General features: G+C 36.3%; 1 protein-coding gene across 1 annotated transcript; it reads right to left on the bottom strand.

Moving 5' to 3' along the window:
• Positions 1-1,056: 1,056 nt before the first annotated feature.
• LOC145031133 (UPF0481 protein At3g47200-like) lies at positions 1,057-6,551 on the bottom strand. The gene is made up of 2 exons (XM_078979639.1): positions 6,516-6,551; positions 1,057-2,480 (listed from the first exon to the last, which is right to left on the bottom strand). Exon 2 carries the CDS (start codon positions 2,439-2,441, stop codon positions 1,101-1,103), a length of 1,341 nt encoding a protein of 446 aa, XP_078835765.1. The 5' UTR covers positions 2,442-2,480; positions 6,516-6,551; the 3' UTR covers positions 1,057-1,100.
• Between the last annotated feature and the right edge of the window lie 20,550 nt (positions 6,552-27,101).

Below are 27,101 nucleotides of genomic sequence, written 5' to 3' on the forward strand. Positions count from 1 at the left end.
ATCTATATTTTGCCGGTTGGTTAAGATGTTCTTTTGTGCAAAACTTTAACATTGCTGTAAAGAATTTCATATATACACTTCATCACACCTTTTAGTCTTAACATATCATTCTTTCTTGTAAATATATATGTTGAAAGTTACATGTTCTTTTTGTGTTGAACTATATAGCTGTTGTAAATTAAGAATTTCCTATATACACTTTGTTAGAATGTGATGAGGTGAAATGTGTAAAAATATCAAATAGTGCGTTCCATGAAGTACTTGATTCCTATTCCTGGAACAAATTTTTGTAAGTCCATTCTTTTTTACATTACTATTGACATTATTTGTCCTCATTTTAATATCAAAAGAAATGGTAATTAAAGTTAACTCTCATCTAAAGAAGTATATAAGTTGATTATGGTTATGGCTAATAAATTAAATGCATTCTTTTTTACATTACTATTGACATAATTTGTCCTCATATAAATATGAAAAGAAATCGTAATTAAAGTTAACTCTCATAATAAATTTAACTAGAAACACTGGTAACATTAAACAACCTTTCTTTTCTTTAAAAATTGGTTGAGAAGTATTTGTTTGGGTTTCCGATTTCAAAATGCCGTTTTGATGAAATCCAAGTCTCTCTGACATGGTACGGTGGCCAACGGTGCAAAACTAACAGCTAATTCATATCAAGTAGGTGCAGAAGGAGGGTTAGAGTGTATACACTGTCTCAAAAGCTTGGCAATATCCTCACCGGAGTCATTAGGAAGTGGCCTGATGGAGAAATAAGTTAATTTGCAGAAAACTAGTGAACAAAATAGCAGTAGCCTATTGGTTCAGATCGTTTAAAACACACACAACACACACTACTCATGTATATATGATAGAAAGAAGATTAATTGGCAAGTCTCATTGAATACTACATCTTGCCTAACTGCACACGTTACATACAAACACAAAATACATACATATAACGTTACATACAAACACAAAATACATACATATATAGGAGGAGATTAGTCAATATACTAACACCTAATCAATATTTTAAATACTAAACAAACCCATGAATTACTCCTAAAGAATAGGTCCCCATTTATTTCCCAAAGACCAGGTCACATTTTGATTACAGTCAGAATTAAACCCAAGATAGCGACACCTAAAGACACCGTCTTCCATGGCGTGCTAAAGTAGATGGTAATCAGCTCTGCTGCCCACGTCTTATACTTATTATTACAGTGATTCTCAATTCCTCGTCGGAGTTGATTAAACACGTGGACATTAACCAACGGTACATCAATCTCATCATACATCTTCACCACTTCTTCATCTCGTCTAAAACTATGATGCAATATGTTGTTGTCTCGTAACTCCTTCACGTCATCATGATGAACAACCAACGATTTCATTAATCTGATATACGTTGAAACTCGAAGGTCATTTGGATTATAGGGGCACGACTCATACGCGATCATGTTCAAGTAAATTGCTTTTGAATTCTCGTACACCGCCCGTTGCACAACCTCAAGCTCACCATAGCAACAATAAGAGTGAAAGTTGATGTCTTCATTATAAGACTCGTCATCGACGTTAGTACGTTTCAAGAAAATCCCTTTAGCTTTGAGTTCATTAACTGATGGAAAAGATTGATTTCGTTTTACATAATTCCATATTCCACTAGTATTTTTCTGATGAACACCAAGCGAGATGAAATGGGACCTGTAAAGCTCGAGGAGATGAAGAGGTTGCTTCATTTCAAGAACCTTTTTTTTCTTCGTGGTGATTTTTCCATAGTTCAAGTAGTTAAAGAACTCATTTAAGATCCTTTCACCTCTATCTTCTGGGAATTGCATGTCCAACAAAACCTGAAGTACTATAAACGGGATTTGGTTCTCGAGCAACAAAATGTCACCAACTATGTGCAAGAAGCCTGATGTGCCTAAATACTCAATATTTAACATCAACATAGTGTTCGGCTCAGTAGCAATGCAATATATAAAGAACAAAACGAAGCAACCATCACGCAACATCATTCCAGTAAACTGCTCGTCGTTGTATTCATCTGTAGAACCATCGACATAACACTTTCTAGCATCTTGTACTACTTCAAACACCTTATTGTATAACGAATCCATGGTGTTTTTGCAGATCAAACAATACTCCTCGAGGGTTATGAGCTTGTATTTCTCGGCTGCAACCAGGTCGTCTCGTTTATGGTGGTAAGGGCCAAGTGAAATCACCGCTGGCTCGTAGCATTGACGGTTTCTTGCACCTTTTTCGCCCTTTAAGAGCAATGGAGGTACCTTCTCCATTTTTCGTTTGCGTTCTGAAATTTGGACGGTTTCATATTGTTGAATGCAGAATTCCCACTCCCGGGCATAGCCGTGGTTAACATTGTCGGCCGGTTCCGATTGATTACTGTGCATTTCGATTCTTACATCTTCACTTTCCGACATCTCTGTCTCTACTGGTTTGAAATTGTCTTTCTGATATATCTGGAATATGTTTATGGTATAAACTATAAATTTTTTTTCAACATTGTGGTTTTTGCTTTATAAAAAATATTTTATTTTCAACAAATAAGTAAAAATCTACTATCGCTCGGACATACTAAAAAAGATCTTCTGATTTCGGCAAACATAATTCATTATTTAATTGTACATTATAATATAAGCTTTAAACTTGATTTTGAAAGTAGACTTTCTAAAAAACTTTAATAAATTTATAACTTCCTAACGAAGATAACCATGAAACTATAGTTTTTTATTCTTTCTGTTTTACTTATGTTAGGCTTAGATTACATTTTAATTATATATCCGATAATTTTTTGTGGTTGTATTCGGTATTATTAAAATTCAATTATATTTGCAATCAATTTTGTCTTACACCGGAAGATGTATTGTTTAATGGTTTGTATCCAATGTACATACCTAACTAATGTAGAGGATCAAATTTAATGACTTGTTCTAGTGATCCACTTCCTTATATTATTATTATTATTAGATGAATGCCCGCGCGTTGTGCAGAAACATCTATATAGTTGAAGTCTTTATAAAAATATGATTTTTGAAATATAACAATAACGTTGTTGTTAAATTTGATATAATAATTTGTATATACTAAATTGATATAATATATTGATTATTTTGAATTATATGATAATATATACATTTATTATAACTTCTTAATCTCAATCGTTTGAATGACTTTTACCCGCGAGTTACACATGAATAAAATTAAATATAATATATGATTTGATGTTATTTATAGTTGTTTTTATTGTTAATTAATTTTTTTAAATTTATTTGCTTATTTTTTTTTAATTTCTATCATTATAATTATTTAAAACATCAAACATTGTTTTTTTATTTTAAAGCTAACAATATAATCATTTATATAAAGTTGTTTTTAACTATTGTTATTATAAGTTATTTTAAACTACTTATTTCGAAACTTATAACGATTATAAAAATATATTTAAGAAATATTTTAGTTAAATTGAAATTACAATTTAGTTTTTGCATTTATCACTACAATTTATCACTTTTAACTATTTATAAAATATTCTTTAGTTTTTTTAAATGGAACTGAAATTTATAATTGAGTTGATATTGTAATGCGCAAAAACACCTATATAGTTGAAATCCTTACAAATATATATTTTTTAAAATATAACACTAATGCTGTTGTTAAATTTGATATAATAATTCGTATATTAATTCGATATAATATATTGACTATTTTGAATTATATGATAATATATAAATATATTATAACGTCATAATCTCATTCATTTGAATGACTTTTACTCCCGAGTTACACAACAATAAAATTAAATATTATGTATGGTTTAATATTATTTATAGTTGTTATTTTTAACTAATTTTATAAACTATATTTGCTTAATGTTTTAATTTCTATCATTATAATTATTTAAAACATCAAACATTATTTTTTTATTTTAAAGGTAACAATATAATCATTTATATAGAGTTATTTTTAGCTATTGTTATTATAAGTTATTTTAAGCTACTTATTTGAAAATTTTTAACGATTATATAAATATATTTAGGAAATATTTTAGTTAAACTGATATTATAATTTAGTTTTTACATTTATCACTATAATTTATCACTTTTAAGTATTTACAAAATATTATTTGGTTTTTTTAGTGGAACTAAAATTTATATTTAAATTGACACTGTAATGTTATATTTAAATTAACAATTTAAATATTTTGTCCAAAATGTCAAAAATTGTAGCTTTAAACTAATAATGGTTTACATGCTACAACATTTAAAATCTAATAAATTAAGTATAATATGTTAAAATTTAAAGACATAACTTTATAAATAGAAGTAAAGATATTATTTTAAAATTTAAATTTAGTCTATTTATGATTATACTTTAGGTTTAATATTTATTTAACCTTATTAACCAACCTACAATCATTATTAGAAAGACACTACAATTTATCACTTTTAATTATTTATAAAATAATCTTTGGGTTGTTTAAGTTCAATAAAATTTATATTTAAGTTGAGCCTATAATGTTATATTTTAATTAATAATTTAAGTATTTTATACAAATTGTTCAAAAATTATACCTTTAAAATAATAATGGTTTACATTCAAAAATATATTAAAACTAATAAATTAACTATAATATGTTAAAAGTTAAAAAACATAATTTTATAAGTAGAATTAAATATATTATTCTAATATTGAAATTTAGTTTATATATGAATACACTTTACATTTGATATTTATTTAACCTAATTACCAAATTATAATTATTATTATAAAGAAATTGAAAAGATATGAGAGTTTCAAATGAATGTGGTGAAAAGAAAAAAGAATGGGGGTTTCAAATGCATGAGATTTAAGAAAAAATGCTAGCTTTATAAGTATGTATGATTATTATTATTAATATTTTTTAGAACATACCTAACTAATGTAGAGATTCAAATTTAATGCATTGTTGGTCTATCATTTTTCTTGCATCGTTAATAACTAATTTCATTTTTGCATCTTAATAATTTTTCTGTATAACTGAATGACTTCCTACAATAATAATGCATCCATGAATTTATATATATATATATATATATATATATATATATATATATATATATATATATATATATATGCCTACTACTATCCCGGAGGCATATATACAACAATGTAATGACTGGTCGGTTAATTGGGACCTTTTAGGCGATAATCGAGTTCATCACAATCCTTTGTAAACATGAACAAGTAGTTTTCTCCACTTAATAAACACACACACACATAAGCAACAATTAGTCCACCCTATTCCATATGTATTTCCTCTAGATTGCTGGTCTATCATTTTTCTTGCATCGTTAATAACTAATTACATCATTGCATCTTAATAATTTTTCTGTATAACTGAGTGACTTCCTACAATAATAATACATCCATGAATATATATATATATATATATATATATATATATATATATATATATATATATATATATATATATATATATATATATATATATATATATATATCTACTACTATCCCCTGGCATATATACAACAATGTAATGACTGGTCGGTTAATTGGGACCTTTTAGGCGATAATCGAGTTCATCACAATCCTTTATAAGCATGAACATGTAGTTTTCTCCACTTAATAAACACACACACACACACACACATATATATATATATATATATATATATATATATATATATATATATATATATATATATATATATATATATATATATATATATATATATATATAATGGTGGACGCAGAATTTCACAGTAGCAGTTACACACAAAAATCAGGGGTTGCACGATAATAAAAAAAAATAAAAATTTTAAAAATTATCGAAAATTTACAGTGCGTTTGAAAAAGTCAGGGGCTGCCCGGTGCCACCCAAGACCACCCTAAATCCGCCTCCGTGTGTGTGTGTGTGTATATATATATATATATGTATATATATATATATATATATATATATATATATATATATATATATATATATATATATATATATATTGGAAAAGTGAATACACCCTTAAGGTTATATAAGCTTAGGTACCCAAACTCACCATACTATGTTGTTTTGTATTATATGTGTACATTGTAATTGTCCAATGTTCTTATAATTCAACTTCTAACTTGATTTACTTCTAAGATTTTTATAAATTTCACATTTATCTTCCTTTTACATAATTTTCATTTTCAACTTTAATATATATAGCCTAATAGGTGTTCGGTAAAAAGAAGTGATATAAAAGGAAAACAATAGTGAAATTTCGAAAATCTTCAAAGTAAATCAAGTTAAGGTTGAAGTTTAATAACATTATAATGAATATATCAAACAAAACAACTAATTATAGTGAGTTTGGGTACCTAAGCTTATATGCCCTTAAGGGTATATTCACTTTCCCTATATATATATATATATATATATATATATATATATATATATATATATATATATATATATATATATATATATATATATATATATATGTATATATATATACCTTTGTTTTTATGTCGAACGCATGACTTGATTTGCTTGCTTGAAATGGAGTCATATAAAAATCCGTAAGATGCTTAATATATAATAGCCAAAAGTGAAGGGTGCCTTCATGTGTTTAGAGAATATATAATTTGCTTCTAAATTTGGCCAACTTAGCATCTACCTTCTAAATTCAATCTTACTCATTTTGATATATATTCCCATGAACATATAATTTGCTTGTAACTTTGGCCAACTTAGCATACTAAAATTAGTCTTACTCCTTTTGATATATATATATATATATATATATATATATATATATATATATATATATATATATATATATATATATATATATATATATATATATATATATATATATATAAGCGAACTCCTTTTAAAGGAGCAAACGAACGAACTATCCGTCTGTTTTTCTCATTTTTACTACATGACTACAAGAAAAACACGATTTTGCTAGAGAAGGATTCCGTAGCAAAAAGCTGAAATTCCATTGTCAAGGATGGTTAGCGACGGAATTTGTGACGATCGATTTTCATCCCAAAAAACTCCATAGTAAGTGTTTGCTAAGGAAACAATCACTCCGTCACAATTGTGACAACATAATGAAATCTGTGGTAGATGGTATTTCGTCTTGTATTTTGTAGTAGGATTCCATCACAAAATATTTGGTAGTTATTCCATCACAAATTTCGTTGTAATTAATCCCTAGTAAAATACGTTTTGATGATTCCCTAGAAAATGTTGTGGTGGTTAATCCCTAGTAAATTATGTGATGGCCATTCCCTAGTAAATTCCTTGGTGGTGATTCCCTAGCAAATTCCGTCGTGATTAATCCCTAGCAAATTCCATTTGATAACTTCCTAGCAAGTTCCATGGTCATGAATCCCTAGCAATTTTCGTGGTGTATATTATATAGTAGATACCATATGGACCGATGGATAGTGATTTATAATTATATCCAAATTATTTTTTAGTAATGAAAAACAAAAATAACAAAAAAAAAAAAATTAAAACATTATATCATAAAATAATACAATAATTATTTATTACATGGAAAAAGGAAATTTGTTAATCTAAAATAAATACTTTGCAATAAACATATGTCAATACACTTTATGACCTACTACTAGTGTTGTTGTTTTCTAAAGACGTTAATAACATTCATTGTCGTTTGAAGTTTTTTTTCAAGATGACCGACCCTTGCTTTGTTTTCTTCTTGTTGGGCCTTTATCATTTCTTTAAGCTCTTCCGTTTTGCTCGTTTTGTTTAGCATTAAGCTCCATCATTTCTTCTATTTCATCATTTTTTTTGGAATGTAAGATACATCCGTTTTACTAGTTCCTATTGGGAACCGCCTTTGCAAAAGAGCTTAATCCATAAAGTCTTCTTTTTTTGTCATGGCCACCAACAACATCATAAAATAGCTTGTCCTCCTCAAATTCAGCACCTTCAACCCCCAACTCTTTCAGTTTTTCTGTATACAAAATAAAAATAATATAAATTAAAAGATATCAAAGTTGTGAATGATATTATTGTTGGAATAGTGTCTAAGGCTGCAACTATATTACGCAAGTATTTGACCCGATTGAGCATGGTCCTTTTGGGTTGCCTTCACCATAGCAACTTGATAGGATGATTTACAATGAGAGTTGAAATATTATAAGGACTAATATTATTGTTATTTGATTAATATAAATCATAAATTAATTAGGAATTAATTTGGTGATTTAAAGAGATTAATTAAATAGAAGGGCTTAAACTGCCAAGTGTATGATAGATATACTTTAGGCTATAATCCCTTATGGATAATGTGGTGGATGATTTTAGGGCTTAGGATAGACCTAAAATCCGTCCAAGGTTATCATGAAAGGGATTAGGGTTACTTAGGGCTTAAGTTATCCAATTAGGGTTTAAAGGTCCCTAGGAGCCTTACAAGTATAAATAGACCCTTGGGGTCATGGAAATCGGCACCCTTGTCTCTAAGGAAACCCTGACCGATTTCTAAGTCCCTCCCCACTCTCTCAAATCAACCTCTTGCTAGTTGGTGTTTGTAAGCCATTAGAGGAGTGACAATTGTGACTCTAAAGCTCCAAGAACAAGAAGATAAAACAAGTGATTCAAGGTAAACTTATAACTCTGATTTCTCTTTGTTATTATGCTAGAATAACCATTATAAGTCTTGGATTCATGCATGTTCAATTAGAGAAACCTAGATCCGAGCATTAGGGTTTGTATGTGCACATAGGAATGTTCATATGGCCAAAACCCATCAATTATGGACTAGCTACAATATAAAAGTTTAACATTGAAATGAATATTACATCGTGAATCTTCGTGTGTGTATATAGGAACAATTCACCATGGGGTGGATCACGTCCTAATTTCATCTTCTGCATAAATACCATAACATGTCAAATATACAGATAAAAATATATAAACATTGATATGATCTACCATTAACAAAATTACCAAAATCAGAAGCTATCTTCGAATGACTTGCGGATCCAGCATTATGTGTAGGTTGTGCTACTCCATCAACCACACCGTTATGCCTATTTTTCTTATTCTGGTCGGATTTTAGCTTGTATGTATCTGTATTCCATTTTAATTGCTAGATTCATGATACATTCCACGTGTCTAAGTTGAGGAAGTGTATAGCCGACGAGTCGGCGGTGGTGCCATTGAGAGATATTCAGGTGGATGCGAGCCTAAATTATGTTGAGAGACCGGTTGTGATTGTGGATTGAAAGATCAAGGTTCTGAGGAACAAGGAGGTGCCCCTGGTTCAAGTCTAGTGGCAGCATTGGAGAGGGTCCGAGCTGACTTGGGAGCCGAAGTTGAAGATGCGGGAGCAACATCCAGAGTTGTTTGTGGAGCAAGACTTCGAGGGCGAAGTCTGATTCTAGTGGGGGAGAATTGTAACATCCGGATTTCCATGTATTATGTTTGATCATGTATTTGAGTAAAACAGAGGGGCTCGACGAGTTGACGCTTAGACTCGTCGAGTAAGATGGCGTTTGTTGACTGGATTAATGAGCGGACTCGATGTGTCGGAAAGGGGGAACTCGAAGAGTCCACGCTGTGGGTTGAAACCCTAAAGCCCCAGGCCTAAGCCCTATTTAAAGGACCTTATAGCCCTCTTGTGCGGCTACCTGTCCAGACAGAGTGGCCCTTGAGAGCTTGAGCGAGTTGAGAGAGTGATAAGTCCATATTGATCGATTTTGGTGTGATTTAGCAAATGATAAGTTGTTTCCAGCAAGAGGAGGTCAAGGGAGCTGTGGATCTAGAGTTTTCAAGTTCAGATCTACACTATCGAGGTATCAAATCGAACTTCCTTCCTGTTTTGGGTTAAGACCTATGATCTAGGGTTTTCTATAACCTTTTAGGACTTGAAAAGTTGAGTTTATGGTCCCTTGTTGTGTTAGAACTTGGATCTAGACCAATAAAGGTCCAGAGAGCCTTCCCCATTCTGCTTTATGTTGGTTTATGGAGGAAAGGAGACTAGGTTGCCATTTTAGAAGCCATTTCACCAAGGAAAGCCTTGGATGCATTGCATGTGAGTCAAGTTCCGACCTTTACATGGTTATTGGTCATGGGGAAGTCAGATCTAAAGTTTAGAGAAGCAGATCTGACCTCAGAAGGTCATTTGAGAGTTGTTATGGGAGCAACTCGCCGAGTCCATAAGTGGACTCGACGAGTCAAGTCGGGGTTAACCCGTGATTCGTTGCAGAGTAACCCGACGAGTGGAAGAGGGACTCGACGTGCCAAGTAAGGCTTAGAAGGATTCAGGGGACCCGTGTGAACTCACCGAGTCGCCCGAGTGCACTCGACGAGTCTGGTCATAGTTGATCGTTGACTAGAGTTGACTTCGTTGGCTATTGGGGTTTAGTAAATGTTTGGACTTTTGAGCCATTGGAGGGGTAGAATGGTATTTTACCCTCTTTAGAGAGCTTATAGAGGGATTAGCATAGTCTTTGAAAGTCGTATTGATTAGAGTAATTATTTTATGTGATTAGGCGGAGGCTAGATCAGTATTTCCGAGTTCGAGGGTTTCCGAGGTGAGTCTTCTCACTATACTTTACCTAGAGTGGTAATTAGAGTTATATGAAAGAGTATGTTGTATGCTATTATATGATGTGATATCTATGTGGTTATGTGTTATATGTGATTCAGAGTTTACAAAGTTAGGACCAACAGGTCCACAGAGTTAGGACTAGAGGGTCCACAGAGTTATGGGACTGGAGGGTCCCATTGAGACACTTTGACAAGAGGTTCATACAGAGTTATAGCCTAGAGTGGCTAATATGTGTTGTATGTGGTATTTTGGGGAACTCACTAAGCATTTATGCTTACATTGTTTTGTGTTATGTGTTTCAGGTACCAGTGAGGATCGCGGGAAGACGCCGGCATGATCAGTACACACTATCGGAGTTTTATACGTTTTGATCTTGGGATTTGTTTTTATTTTTTTGACATGTGATACATTGAGATTTGAGAATATGTATGAATGAAATTACATTTTTAAAAGTGAAAAATTATTTTGAAATTTACGTTGTTACAAGTTGGTATCAGAGCCTTGGTTTGAGGGATTCGGATGCACCTTCGGGCGCATTTGAACTCAAACAGAGGATTTGAGAAACTTTTTTCGAATTAAAACCAAAATTTTTCTAAAAGATTAAAAAGGTTTTGGAAAGAGCAGAGCAGATCAGTAGGTACGATCAACCACCGCCCGAACGGTGATATCCTAAAATACCCTTATATTATGTGTTATGATATATGATATGATATGTTATGCATGTTAGAGTAGGCTAGGTATTCTTATTAGGACTAGAGTGGCCTGATTTGTGATGCCTTAGCCTAGGGGTCTTGCTGCTAGGAGACACTTGAGAGTGAGTAGGTAGCAGCGAGGAGCTTATGAGAGGTCTGCTAGAGAGTAGCTTATGCATAGTGAGAGTAGAGTACTCGGGATTTCGGATCCTAGGAGGAGGACTTGGGGTGACTACTGATGCGGTGTGGACGGTAGTATTGGGCCCGTACTACTGAAGACACTAGATTAGTGCGCAGCCCAAGTAAGAATCCTTAGGGTACTAGGGATCGAGTAGGAATGGGATATCGAGTTTGTGCATACTTGAGCGAGTCTCTGATATATTGTGTTGTATTTCAGAGACATCATGGTTGGGACACGCCACAGACCAGACACCATCGAAGTGAGTGATGAGAAGCATCACCAGATGATCCACGAGGAAGTGGCTGCGGCGATCCGCGCAGAGATACAAGAGATGTTTGGGTCTATTAAGACCACCCTGATTGAGACTTTCGACGAGATATACGCAGCGGTTACTGAGTCTGCGGCTGTTGCGGCTACTGTGGTTGTTGCTGCTGCTAGGCCTCACGGTGGCGATTTGTTGCTGTTTCGGGAGTTCAGCAACACGAAGCCACCAGAGTTTGTCGGGAGTTCAACTGCTGCTGTGATGAGATGGGTTTCTGACATCGAGTGATGCTTCTATACGTCTTCTTGTCTGGAGCATCTGAGAGTTCAGTTCGCGCTGAATCAGCTTCGCTTGGGAGCGAAGGACTGGTGGAAGTTTGTGACAACGCACAATTCTTCTGTAGAGCTTGCCGCAGTGACCTGGGAGAGGTTCACCGCTATGTTTCGTGATGAGTAAGTTCCCTCGGTGGAAAGGGAACGTTTATCTCAGAAGTTCTTGACCCTCAAGCAGGGTACCAAGTCTATTAACGTGATCACCAGGATGTTCCATATGAGGGCGATGTTCTGCCCTGAGCACGTGTCTTCCAAGCAGGCATGCATGTGTCGGTATTTGAGCATTTTAAGGAGAGACATCCGCGAGTTTGTGGAGAACTCGTCGTACTGGACATTTGCCGAGCTTCAGGTAAATGCTCGGAAAAGGGAGATAGAGCTTGAGACTCTGGAGAGGGAGGAGGCGGAGTCTCAGACGAAGGATCGACGACCGGCTCTATCCCAGGCGGCAGCCAAGCGGGCGAAGCCCGCCGATTCGAGATCAGGGAACTAGAAAGGGGATTTGTAGAGTAGGGTCTTGATACAAGTGTAGAATGGAGGGGCACATAGCCAAGGATTTCCCCAAGGGGTTTGAAGTTTGTTTCCACTGCATCCTGACCGGACACCGGAAGGCCGAGTGTCCGCAGTTGCGGGGATCAGCACAGGGAGCATCACATGGATCTGCCCCTGCTACTGTACGACCTACCGAGAGTTGGCCGGTGAAGGCCGAGGCACCAAAGGCACGAGGAAGAGCCTTCCAGTTGATAGCGGAGGAGGTCCGCACAACGCCCGATGTCGTGGACGGTATGTATTCTTTCATGTATTCATTTGATGTTTGAGATATTGTGCTTATATTATGATGTGCATAGGTACTTTTCTTGTGAATTCTGTACATGCCTTGGTGTTTTTTGACTAGGGTGTGAGTCAACCTTTTGTATCATTAGCCTTCAGTCAGCACATCGATATCAGTCGAGAGGCGTTGAGTCGACCTCTACGAGTTTCCATAGTTGATGAGAGAGCAGTGTATGCCAATGATGTGATTCGAGGATGTGTACTCGAGATATTCGATGTTGCGTTTCCAATTGATTTAGTCCCGATTGCGATGGGAGATGTGTGTGTTATCGTGGGCATGGACTGATTGAGCAGGTTTGGAGCGGTTATCGACTGTGAGCGACAACTGGTGACCATACGAAACCCTAGTGGGGGAGTGCTTATGATCTACGGTGAGGGTACCCGTTCTGAGTCAGCATTTTTTCCGGTCGCTAGAGCGAGGCAGAGCCTACAACAAGGCTGTAGTGGGTTTGTGGACTATGTGATGGATATGAGAGTAGGCGGGGAGAGGCCAAGATCGGTCGATGAGGTTCCGATAGTGTGGGAGTTCCCGGATGTTTTCCTCGAGGAGTTTTCGGGTGTGCCTCCTGATAGACAGGTAAAGTTCCGTATCGATTTGGTTTCAGGGGCAGCGCCTATCGCCAAGGTACCCTATTGCCTTGTGCCAGAAGAGATGCAGGAGTTAACCTCACAGCTGCAAGAACTGCTGGGGAAGGGTTTATTCGGCCAAGTAGCTCGTTGTGGGGAGCATCGATCCTTTTTGTCAAGAAAAAGGATGGTTCGCACCGAATGTGCATTGATTATAGCGATGCCTTGAGTCGTAGGGCTGAGAGGGCCCCAATATGAGATGTTTGTATGAGTTTAACGGTGATGACTCTGGTGTTGGACACCATTCGGGAAGCTTAGGTAGAGGCCATGAGACCGGAGAACCGCAAGAGAGAGCAGGTGATCGGGCACGTATCTGAGTTCATTGTCGATAGTCGAGGGCTTATGACCTTTCAGGGTCGGATTTGGGTGCCATTTGAGGCCTGGGCACATACCATTCTGATGGAGGAGGCGAAGAGATCGAGGTTTTCGATCCATCCCGGGGCCACTAAGAGGTATTTGGACCTGAAGAGAGACTATTGGTGGTCATGTATGAAGAGGGATGTTGTGTGGTTTGTGGAGAGTTGCTTGACCTGTCTCAGGGTCAAGGTCGTGCACCAGCAGCCGCAAGGGAAATTGCAGCCACTTGATATTCCCCAGTGCAAGTGGGAAAAGATTTCCATGGATTTTATCACCAAATTATCGAGGACTGCGAGAGGTGTCAATGCAATTTGGGTGATCATTGACCGGTTAACGAAGAGCGCTCATTTCCTTGCTATCAGTGAGAGATCTTATGCGGAAAGACTAGCAGAGTTGTATGTTTGAAAGGTGGTATCGTGGCATGGAGTACCAATCTCGATCGTGTCAGATCGAGATGTGCGTTTCAGTTCCAGGTTCTGGAAGAAATTCCATGAGGAGTTGGGTACGAGGCTGCATTTTAGTATTGCATACCACCCACAGACGGACGGTCAGAGTGAGCAGATGATTCAGATGCTTAAGGACATGCTTAGGGCATGTGTGTTGGACTTCAGAGGAAGTTGGGACACATATCTGCCGTTGTTTGAGTTTTCTTATAGCAACAACCACCATTCGAGTATCGGTATTCCTCCCTTTGAGTTATTGTATGGGAGAAGGTGGCAGACTCCCATATGTTGGGTAGAGGTCGGGCAGCGAGTGTTGGGTAGCACTGAGTAAGTGCTTCAGACGACAGAGCAGATACGGCAGGTCAGGTAGAGGTTGTTGACAGCTCAGAGTCTCCAGAATAGTTATGCGGATAGGCGACGATCCGATTCAGGAAGAGGGTGAGTTGGGGCCCCAGTACATTGGTCCGTTCAGGGTGACCGCAAGGGTGCGCAGGGTAGCATACCATTTGGAACTACCTTCGGAGTTGAGCTAGATTCATGATACCTTCCACGTGTCTCCGTAGAGGAAATGTATAGCCGACGAGTCAATGGTGGTGCCATTGGGAGATATTCAAGTGGATCCGAGCCTGAATTATGTTGAGAGTCCGGCTGTGATTGTGGATCGAATGATCAAGGTTCTGAGGAACAAGGAGGTGCCCCTGGTTCAAGTCTAATGGCCGCATCGGAGAGGGTCCGAGCTGACTTGGGAGCCGAAGTTGGAGATAGCGGAGCAGCATCCAAAGTTGTTTGCGGAGCAAGACTTCGAGGTCGAAGTCTGATTCTAGTGGGGGAGAATTGTAACATCCGGATTTCCAGGTAATATATTTGATCATGTATTTGAGTAAAAGAGAGGGGCTCGACGACTTGATGCTTAGAATCGTCGTGTAGGATCACGTTTGCTGACTGGACTAATAAGCAGACTCAATGAGTCGGAAAGGGGAGACTCGACGCATCCACACTATGGGTTGAAACCCTAAATACCCGGGTCTGAGCCCTATTTAAAGGACCTTATAGCCCTCTTGTGTGGCTACCTGTCCAGATAGAGTGCTGCTTGAGTGCTTGAGCAAGTTGAGAGAGTGATAAGGCCATATTGATCGATTTTGGTGTGATTTAGCAAAGGAGAAGTTGTTTCCAGCAAGAGGAGGTCAAGGGAGCTATGCATCCAGAGTTTTCAAGTTCAGATCTACATTATCGAGGTATCAAATCGAACTTCCTTCTTGTTTTGGGTTAAGACCTATGATCTAGGGTTTTCTATAACCTTTTAGGACTTGAAAAGTCGAGTTTATGGTCCCTTGTTTTGTTAGACATTGGATCTGGACCGATAAAGGTCCAGAGAGCGTTCCCCATTATGCTTTATGTTGGTTTATGGAGGAAAGGAGACTAGGTTGCCATTTTAGAATCCATTTCACCAAGGAAAGCCTTGGGTGCATTGCATGTGAGTCAATTTCTGACCTTTACGTGGTTATTGGTCATGAGGAAGTCAGATCTATAGTTTAGAGAAGCAGATCTGACCTCAGAAGGTCATTTGAGAGTTGTTATGGGAGAAACTCGCCGAGTCCATAAGTAGACTCGATGAGTCGAGTCGGGGTTGACCCGTGATTCGTTGCAGAGTAACCCGACGAGTGGAGGAGGGACTCGACGTGCCTAGTGAGGCTTAGAAGGATTCAGGGGACCTGCGTGAACTCACCAAGTCGCCCGAGTGCACTCGATGAGTCTGGTCAAAGTTGACTGTTGACTAGAAGTAACTTCGTTGACTATTGGGGTTTAGTAAATGTTTGGACTTTTGAGCCATTGGAGGGGTAGAATGGACTTTTACCCTCCTTAGAGAGCTTAGAGAAGGATTATCATAGTCTTTAAAAGTTGTATTGAGTAGAGTAATTATTTTATGTGATTAGGCAGAGGCTAGATCAGTATTTCCGAGTTCGAGGGTTTCCAAGTTATCCGAGGTGAGTCTTCTCACTATACTTTACCTAGAGTGGTAATTAGAGTTGTGTGATAGAGTATGTTGTATGGTATTATATGATGTGATATCTATGTGGTTATGTGCTATATGTGATTCAGAGTTTACAGAGTTATGACCAACAGGTCCACAGAGTTAGGACTAGAGGGTCCAAAGAGTTATTGGACTGGAGGGTCCCACTAAGACACTTTGACGAGAGGGTCATATAGAGTTATAGTCTAGAGTGGCTAATATGTGTTGTATGTGGTATTTTGGGGAACTCACTAAGCATTTATGCTTACATTGTTTTGTGTTATGTGTTTCAGATACCAGTGAGGATCACGGGAAGGCGCCGGCATGATCAGTACACACTATCGGAGTTTTATATGTTTCGATCTTGGGAAGTGTTTTTATGGTTTTGACATGTGATACATTGAGATTTGAGAATATGTGTGAATGAAATTACATTTTTAAAAGTGAATTTTTTTTTTTGAAATTTACATTGTTACATGACTAATAAAGTGTGCACAAGGGCCTGGTGGCATGAGCCTGCAAGTAATCATTTGATGGTTTATGTTTTGAATTGATATGTACGTGTAAACGAAAAGGTTATACATGGAAAAAGTTGTAAGATATGATCTGTCACACCCCCAAACCAAGGATGGAGGAAACGTCCGTGGGTGGAGGACTTCATGTATATTATCTTAACAATGAGTATAATAGTAATCATAGTAAATACAACCTGTCATAAATATAATCAAGAAGGTTACATGGTTTCATGAGTTACATGTTTCAAAATCAATTACAATATGATGTCAAAAATAGTTTGTCTAACACTGTAGCGTTCCATCCTCAAAAGCTTGTAGTTACCTGAATTCATTGATTACCTGAGAATACAAGTAATTTTGAAAGAGTGTCAACAATTAAGCTGGTGAGTCCATAAGCTTTTGTATGTACGATTGAAAAACTTTTCTTTGTGAATGTGGTGTATGTTCAAGAAAAATCCAGTATTTTCCTTATAAAATGAATTGTAGTCTTAGGACCCAAAGACCGAAATGTAGAAGTATTTTCCATACTTATGATAGTGTATGCAGTTTTAAATAATTAAAACCCCTTTGAATGTGAGAATTCATGTAAACTATATGTGTCGTTGTTTCCCTATGTGAATTATTATAACCGTGCAATAGACATAGTAAGCCTGTTACGACATACTTCGGGTATCGGAATGTTTTGATATTTGTCACCCCAGACCTATCAGTCTAGTTGTTGCATGCAACTAAGGTGCATGATTGTTAGTCCCAATATTGATCTATATACAAGTATCACTCTTTCCTTACAAGAGACTATGGTTATAATACAAGACTTTAACCAGTATCCTAAAGAATACAAATGAAGTAACGTCTCACAAATTCGATTCAATGAGTTTACATGTAATGTAAATGAAAATCCTTTTTGTAGTGAAAATGGAACCTTCCTTAGCATGTCATATATGTTTGTAATGAATGAAAATCCTTACGATGAATGTCTAATTATGTTTCATGAAGGTAAACTAACATGAAACACAATCTAGATGTTGCTAAACATTGTTTTACACTTTGCTCAACATGTTACAAAGTGTTAATGAATTTATAAACTATTTTACTAGTTTTAAGTTTTCTGTAACTGTTCTTATAAAAATCACAGAAAAATCATGGTATGTTGAAAACTGAATCCATAAACTCTGAGAGTTTAGAAAATGTGTCTAGTTTGCTCATAGTTTTTGTTATGATTTTTAGAGGTCTCTAACCAGTGTGAAAATGTCCATCTTCACAGACTGGTCCAAAATCATTTCTAAAATGATAGGCAGTTTTGTGCAAGTAGCCATTGGAGTATGTTTTGGTGCTGTAACTTGTATTCTACCCCTTAAAACTTGAACAAAACATGAAAGGATAGGGGTACGAACTCACCTTGAGTGATTCCCTGAGATGGATGTTGAAGAAAAGAGGTTTCCTAGTCAAGAACACTTGGAGAATGGTTATGGATTTGAAGATCCTAAGAACAAATATGACAATATTTGTATATGAAATCCATGATTCGATTGAAGGAGTGTAGAATGTTATAGTGAAGAACTTAATAAAAGTGGAGAAGAACTCGTGACATCTTAGGAGTTCTTGGTTCCAGGGAGAATAAATGAGAAGGAAAGAGAGAGAGAGAGAGAGAGAGAGAGAGAGAGAGAGAGAAAGAGAGAATATTTGATTGAAGGATGTGGTAAATGAAACTTTTGTGAAGTGTGTGAGGTATAGATCTTTAGGTAGATTTGGTGTAAGAAATCTGATGGAGTGTTGGGGAAGTGTAGAAAAGGACAATGATTTGACTAGGTAAAGTGTGAATAGTGACATAAAGTGGGTATGGTGTCATAACTTCTTGGAAAAGTCAACAAAACCTTTGATAATATCTTGTACAAAAGATATTATCTATAATAATTTTTTGCCAAAAATATAGTTAAAATATGAGTTTGTGGGGTCTAATATGTCAAAATATGAGTTTAGGTGAAATTCCCCCTCAAAATCATAAAAAACGAGCTTAAAAAGCCAAAATGGTTGAAACCCGGGAAAAAGAAACGAATATGCAAGGTCTATGTGGGTTCGGTGCGAGGTCTCGGTTCGTGAGGCTAAGGACCGAAAGTCGTTGGTTCATACAAAGAACCAAAGGTTGGTTGTGCCAAAGATAAATTCAGACTGAAGGTGGTCTGAACCGAAATTGAGATGAACCGAAACTAGCCAAAACCGAGAGTAGCCTGGACTGAAAGTGGGTCTTGGACCGAAGGTATGTTCGGTCCTAGGGTGGGTTCGGTCCTAAGTGTTTTTGGTCCTATTTTGCTGTTTTTTCATAAATTCTTCCCGATTCGAGTGGTTTTTGACCAAGTTAAGGGTCCGGATGCCCCGGGTGTTTATAAGAAGTTATAAGAGATTTTAGGAGTGGTTTGGGAAAGATTTGAGAGAGAGGGAGAGAGAGAGATGTAGTGAGAGATTGCGAGAGAGACTTTGTTTGTGACCTTTGTTAGTGTTTAGCCTCGTAATGCAAGGTTTGTAGACACCGTTAAGCCTCGTTATGAGTGTTAGACACCCCTGAAGGGCATGTAATAGTGTTTTATCGAGCCGTTACACACTTACCCGACTTAGGGTTTAGATTTCCTTAACATATGAAACCTCGAAGTGATACTTTGTATTAAGATAGAGAATTGTTCACTAGAATTTTTAGAGTAAGCCCTAACATACTAGAGCTAGTTGAGTGGACCGGTTTGACCCATTGATTTTATTTGACTTTGACTTGACCAGAAATTGACGGTTGTCACATCATCCCCCCGTTAGAAGGAATTTCGTCCCGAAATTACTGTTTCGACGGGGACTTCAAGAGTTGGGGAAAAGATGCGGGTATTTTTGTTTCATCTGATCTTCACGTTCCCAGGTGAACTCGGGTCCTCGTTTAGCATTCCATCAGACCTTCAAAATGAGAATGCGAATTTGTTTCGTTTTTTTGATCTTTCGATTCACGATTTCTACCGGTTCTTCTACGAAGTGGAGACTCTCGGTAATTTCAATTTCGTCGAGAGAGATGACAAGTGTCTCATCGTAAAAACACTTCTTTAAGCTGGACACGTGAAAGGTAGGATATGCATTATTGAGTTCTTGTGGTAATCGAAGTTTGTATGCTACCGGCCCAATGCTGGAGAGGATCTTGAACCGTCGATATACCTTGGGTTGAGTTTTCCACATTTTCCAAAACGTATCAACCCCTTCCAGGGTGAGACCTTCAACAACACCCAATCTCCTACCTAGAATTCCAAGGGCTTCCGTCTGTTATTGGCATAGCTCTTTTTTCTATCTCTTGAAGCTTTTAATTATTCTCGAATTTGAATAATCTTCTCGGTCGATTCCCTTATGATTTCCAGGATAGTGAGAGTGTTGTTAGGAACTTGTCCTTTAGTTACTTGTGTGTCTCCCACTTCAGCCCAGCACAACAGCGATCTGCACTTGCAACCATAGAGGGCTTTGAATGGCGCAACCTTGATGCTAGTGTGGTAGTTGTTATTGTAAGAGAATTTGATAAGCGGTAAATGGGTATCCCATGCTTTACCAAAATCTATCACACATGCTCTTAACATGTCTTATAGCATTTGTATGGTTCTCTCACTCTGTCCGTCGATTTGTGGGTGGTAGGTTGTACACATGCCTAGTTCCCAGAGATTTCTATAAGGACTGCTAGAATCGTGAAGTGAATCTACTATCTCTGTTGGAGATAATGGATATTGGAACACCCTGCAGTCGAAAAATCTCTTTAATGTATGTTCTAGTCAATTTCTCCATCTTGTCGGTTTCCTTTATGGGCAGAAAATGCAAGGATTTGGTCAATCTGTCAACGATAACCCAAATGGTATCGAAACCACTCGTTGACTTGGGTAATTTGGTGATGAAGTCTATTGTTATCCGCTTGCACTTCCATTCGGGTATCACTGGTTGTTGCAGTAAACCTGAAGGCTTTTGGTACTCTACCTTGACTTTGGCACAAGTCAGACACTTGCTCACATAGGTAGCGATGTCAACTTTCATGTTTGGCCACCAATGAAGCTTCTAAAGGTCCATATACATCTTGTTTGAACCGAGATGTATAGAATATCAAGTTTTGTGTGCCTCGTTCATGGTGACATCTCTGAACCCACCGAACTTCGATGTCCAGATTCGATTCATGAGATAACGAACTCCATCGTCCTTGTCTTCTAGACTCTTATCTATTCCTCTTAAAGCCTCTCCTATTTCTTTTTCCGGTTTCAAAGCTTCCAGTTGGGACTCTTTGATTTGTGTGGATAGGTGCGAATAGATTGTCATGGTTAATGACTTTACTCGGTGACCCAAGTATTCTTTTAGGCTTAGGGCGTTAGCTAGTACGTCTGCCTTGCTTGGGTGATAACGAATCTCACATTCGTAATCATTTAGTAGTTCTACCCAACATCTATGTCTCATATTAATTTCTTTTTGATTGAGGATATGTTGGAGGCTATTATGATCGGTAAAGATAGTGCATTTTGTGCCGTAGAGGTAGTGTCTCCAAATCTTTAGGGCGAAGAACACTGCTTCTAGTTTGAGGTCATGAGTGGTGTAGTTGACTTCGTGCGTCTTAAGTTGTCTCGAAGCATAGGTGATGACCTTTCCTCTTTGCACGAGTACACATCCAAGACCTTGATTCGAAGCATCGCAGTAAACTACAAGGTGTTCAGTTCCTTATGGGAGAGACAAGATTGGTGCGCTGCATAGGGCTCGTTTTAATGTCTAAAAGACAGCTTCTTGTTTGTCCTCCCAATTAAACACCACACCCTTCTGAGTCAAGTTGGTGATTGGTTTAGCGATCTTAGAGAAGTTTTGTATGAATCTCCGGTAATAACCAGCGAGGCCTAAGAATTGACGAATTTCTGTAGGCGTCCTCGGTGCTAACCAATTCTCAATCGCCTTGATTTTGGAAGGATCTACATGTATCCCATCCTTGCTAATCACATGTCCGAGAAAACCCACTTCTCGGATCAAAAATCCGCACTTTGATAATTTTGCGGATAACTTCTCTGCCCTTAACGTCTCTAGTACTTGTCGTAGGTGTTGGCTGTGCTCTTACTTGCTCCTTGAATAGACCAGTACGTAATCTATGAAGACAATTACAAACTTATCTACATAGGGCCGACACACCCGATTCATTAGGTCCATGAACACCGCAGGTGCGTTTGTTATTCCGAATGGCATCACTATAAAGTCATATTGACCGTACTGGGTCCTGAATGTCGTTTTAGGAACATCCTCTTCTTGGACCCGTAGTTGATGGTATCCTGACCTCAGATTGATTTTTGAGAAGTAAGTTGCTCCTTGAAGTCGGTCGAAAAGGTCGTCGATTCGGGGTAGAGGGTATCCGTTTTTGATGGTAAGCTTATTCAGTTCACGGTAGTCGATGCACATGCGGAAAGATCCATCCTTCTTTTTCATGAACAAAACTGGCGCTCCCCAGGGTGAGAAGCTCGGTCCGATGAATCCCTTGTTTAGCTGTTTGTTCAGTTGGCTGGATAATTCCTGCATCTCGGCTGGCGCTAGGCTGTATGGTGCTTTGGTACGGGTAGCCCCAGGGATTAGGTCGATTCGGAATTTGACCTGTCGTGTGGGTGGGACACCAGGAAGGTCATCCGGAAATATGTCAGGGAAGTTACAGACCTTCAGAATGTCCTTGATGTTTTTCGCCTCGTGCTTCTTATCCACTACATGGTCTAAGAAGGCGTGGTATTCCTTGCGAAGATACTTTTAGGCTTTGACGCAAGAGATAATTTGTAGGTTCCTACTAGGTTTTTCTCCATAGATGACAACAGTTTGCCACTGGGCAGATTAAGGCGAACAGCCTTTTCGTAACACAGAATGTTAGCATGATTATTACTCAACCAATCCATATCAATGATAATGTCGAAACTTTTTATTGAAATAGGCATTAGATCGATTTTGAATGAATGGTTATCTAGAGTGAGGGTACACCCTGTGTTGTAATAATTGGTAAAAATATGAACGATCGTACAATGCTATGTTTTGATTACTAAGCAATATAAAAATTTTACCAAAATTTGTTGAAGGAATTTAACATGTTTTAATTTGATAAGTTCTTGTGAAATATAAAACAAGTAACTAATGATAAATTTTGTTACGACGTATGACTAAGAACCATCACCGGTTTGTGAAAATTAGCATATAACGTCATTTGAACGCAATATACTTAATTTTTGTATCAACATGTCTCTAGTTGATTAGTAAGTTAAGTGTTGTGTAAAACTTGTGCTTAGTAGTTGTGAAGGATCTAAATTTGACAAATATACGAACCAAAGTGACAAAACGTGTTTAACAATATTGTTAACCAGTTAAATGTCATGAAATTATACATTGGTCAACAAATTTTATATTTAAATAAATAAAAATATAAAATGAATTATTATAAGGCATAATTACAATGTATTTAAGTGTTTTTGAGTAAAAAGAATAAAACATTAACATTTAAGTTCAAATACACAAAAACTACATTGTTATTTTGTACTAAGAATACATGTATGTATTTGTATATATGTATTATTATCGAGTGAATGACTAGTTATGGATCATGACTTAAAGTGATTTTATGTAAGGAATATGGTGTGTAAATCAATTAAGATAAGAGAAATGGTTGAGATAAGTGTCAACTTAACTAATAAGTGCTTAATCACTTAAGACATTTTACTAAGAATGCTTCTTAATCCCTCTTTTAATTTTTGAGATTAAGACTTTCCCTCTCCCTAATTGGAACTACTAACTAAATAACTAGTAGTTAGTTAGTTAACTAACCCTATCTCTAAGCAACTACCCAAGCAAGTGGCTAGACAAGATCACATCACTTAAACTCACATCCCATCACAAGTTAATCTTGGTTTTGTCCCCTTATCCTCTTCCACTCTTTCCTCCTTCATATCCATGAAATTACCTCTTCATTTTACCCTCATTTCACCAGCCAACACTCCAGGGAATTACTCTCAAACTTCATCTCATTTTCAGCCACAAGAACTTCCTTCCAAAGCCATCAAAACCATGAACTAAAGGGCTATTGTCCCTTTTGTGTTTCAGCCACAATTTCACCATCTACACCTTCCTTTTTCTTGATAGTTTTTCCACCAAATACCCATGTAAGTTATTTGTTATGATAATCAAAATTATAGATTCAAAAACAATGATTAAACTACCTTTTCCTTACCCTTTTGATGTGAAGATTTCGTGACAACAACATAGCAAAATAGTGGTTGTTTTGGAGGATCAAACAAACACCCAAAAGTTCTTCATCTTTTTGCCCATTTTCTAGATTCAAAGTAGACCATATGTAGCTACTTTCAAATGCTTAAAACCCCTAAGAACGTTACCCTTTACCTCTCTAAAAGCTTGTGTTATTCCACCACCTTTTGCCAACATACTTTTGATCCAAGTTGAAGCTAGACATCCAAAAGCAGGTGCGAAACCAGAAAAATTGTTCAGGGGTAGCACAATTTTTTCCCCTGATAGAATATAAGAAGATAAAGAAATTACTATTTCATAGGTAGATATTGTATTCCAAGTCCATGTTAGCATAAATACCCTTCTACACATAGATGCCTCCCACCCAACTAGACAATTAAAGTGCTTTTCATATGAGTTCACTAAAAAATGGATGAGTTCATAAAAAACAGAAAAATGATGAAAGCAGGACTTTCACCCAACTACATTACTTAAGGTTGAGTTTATATATAAATGATGAAAGCAGAAAAGTGATGAGTTCATACAAACATATTAGTACAAGTGGAATCACTGATGGGAACCTATGTAGAATACTAGATACACAAAAAGTGATGAAAATCTACTTGGATTAACATTAAGTCTCTTGTGTTCAATTCCAGGTGGAACAAAGGAGTTATGTCCAAAGGGTTCCTTACCATAACCCTCGTCAATAATAAGAACTCCACCTCGCATACCAAGCTCCTTTCCCCGTCAAGTGAAGCTCTTAATTCCTTAATCAAATAAGATTAATTATAGATAGACTATTAGACACATAAATAAGCACATCAAGATACTTTATTAGTGTGAAATCTAAAATACCTTATGCTTTCAAGTATACCAATCGCCAATACTAACAATATCTCCATTAGAGGTGTTGAACAACAACGAAAATTTCTAACAGGACTGTCATCAAATAGCTTATATGCATAACCTAAAATAAGAAGAAAAAAAGCTTATTTTCATAATTATATAAACCAATTATGAATTGAATCATAAACAAATGATACTTTTGACCCCATTTATATTCGACAATGATAATGAGCATCTGGTCATTACCTTCTCAAACTGAAATTAAAATTATTGAAATCCAATAATAAGAACTAGAAAATACCTTGACAAAAAATATATAAATATCAAAGAAATAGACAATTAGAGGCGACCATCAATTAAATTTGCATCGCCATCATCTAAAGAAGAAAAGTAGACACTTACGATAGGAAAATCGAGAGGGTTACGACTCAATTTCGTTTCATTTGGGCCATACAAACAAATCATTGCAGTGGAGAAGCAGCCATATAACTATATAAGAGAATTCAAATTCAAACTTTGCAAATGGTTCACCGACAAAACAAAACCCACAAAATAGGCAACAATATTTCCTTCTCCATTCCAACCCTAAAGCCAGAGTTGAATAGTTTTTTCTTCGACGGTTGCACATTTATATAAAAAAACAAATTCGGGAAAAAATTTACATTGGTCGTGAAAAGTTGAGGGGTAGCATAGGCAACCCCTGGCTACTATGTGGTTCCGCCTCGTCCAAAAGAATACTCGAATCACAAACTTGAGTGGAACCGGAAACCACACGAAACATTCTCAACCCGAATTACTCTATGCAACAAATGTGAGTTTTCTACGGCCCCCCTTTTATGTTTTACAAGTTTTGGGGGAGAATACGCACTAAACAAATTATAATTGAAAGATTTAAAGGCTTTTCCAACTAAAAATGCATGTTATGTCACTAAACATATCTAAGCTTAAAATTCAGCTTTTTGTAGAAATGTTGTGGTCTATTCTCGGGCTGTTTTTCCCTTCTTAAAGTTAATAGAATTCAAAACTGTACAATATGGAAATAGTTCAGGTTTATACCTTTTCAATGATTACTCGCACGCATTCATACGATTTTTCTACAGTTTATAATGATTTTTACAAAACTGCCTATCATTTCAGAACATTTTCGGAACAATATGTAAAAATGAACATTTTAACTCTAGTTAGGAACCACTTAAGGTCAGGGTAAAACTTATGGACAAAGTAGACTCATTTTCTAAACGTTGAGAGTTTACGAATCCTGATTTCGACTTACGATGATTTTTCTATAATTTTCTAAAAACATGGACATAATTTCCCTTTTAATAAACCTTGTTGTTTGGTTTTTCAAGTATAAATACAAAGTTTTGTGGTAAATGAGAAATACACAAATTATGACATTGGCTAATTTACACATACTTTAATAGTTACAAAAGTGTAAATTATAACAAGTATTTATAATACGATCATCTTGACAACCTCATAAGATAAGATGATTTTGAGTATGTCGATTTTGGTCACTCACAGTCGGGATGCTGTATAAACTTTGTGATTCACTTACAGTCGGCGTACTGTCTAAACATATATATGGTCGCTTATAATCGGAGTACTATCTAAACATTCGTTATGGTCACTTACAGTCGGAGTACTGTCTAAAAATGTATATGGTCACTTACAGTCGATGTATTATTTAAACTCGTATTAGGACACATACAACCATTGTCCCAATCGTATAGGGACACATACGACCATTATCCCAATAGAATTTTGGTAGCTTTACATTATTAAACATTACAACCAAAAGTCTTCAAACTCAAACAATTGGGAATTATAACAACATCCTGGATACAAATATACTAATACAGACTATGATGAGTTTGTATGTAGTATAAATATTGTTTGTAGATTATTAAACCAAATGTTAGTGTCTATTTATACAAACATTAAATATTTTGCTTCAAAAAAAGATGTTAATATTTACATTTATCATAAGTATTTTTACATCGATACTTGTATTAGGTTTCAAGTATCGGGTCTCATACAAAGCATATTGGTATAAATATTGTTTGTAGATTATTACACCGATTGTTAGTGTCTATTTATACAAACACTAAATATTTTGCTTTACAAAAATATATTAATATTTACTTTTATCATACGTATTTTAACATGG

This window comes from Lactuca saligna, chromosome 2 (genome assembly GCF_052625555.1).
Source record: "Lactuca saligna cultivar CGN05327 chromosome 2, ASM5262555v1, whole genome shotgun sequence".
Classification (NCBI taxonomy): Eukaryota; Viridiplantae; Streptophyta; class Magnoliopsida; order Asterales; family Asteraceae; genus Lactuca; species Lactuca saligna.

What these genes read in the sequence shown, in the direction of transcription:
- LOC145031133 (XM_078979639.1), bottom strand. Translation starts at nt 2,441, where the DNA reads ATGTCGGAAAGTGAAGATGTAAGAATCGAAATGCACAGTAATCAATCG.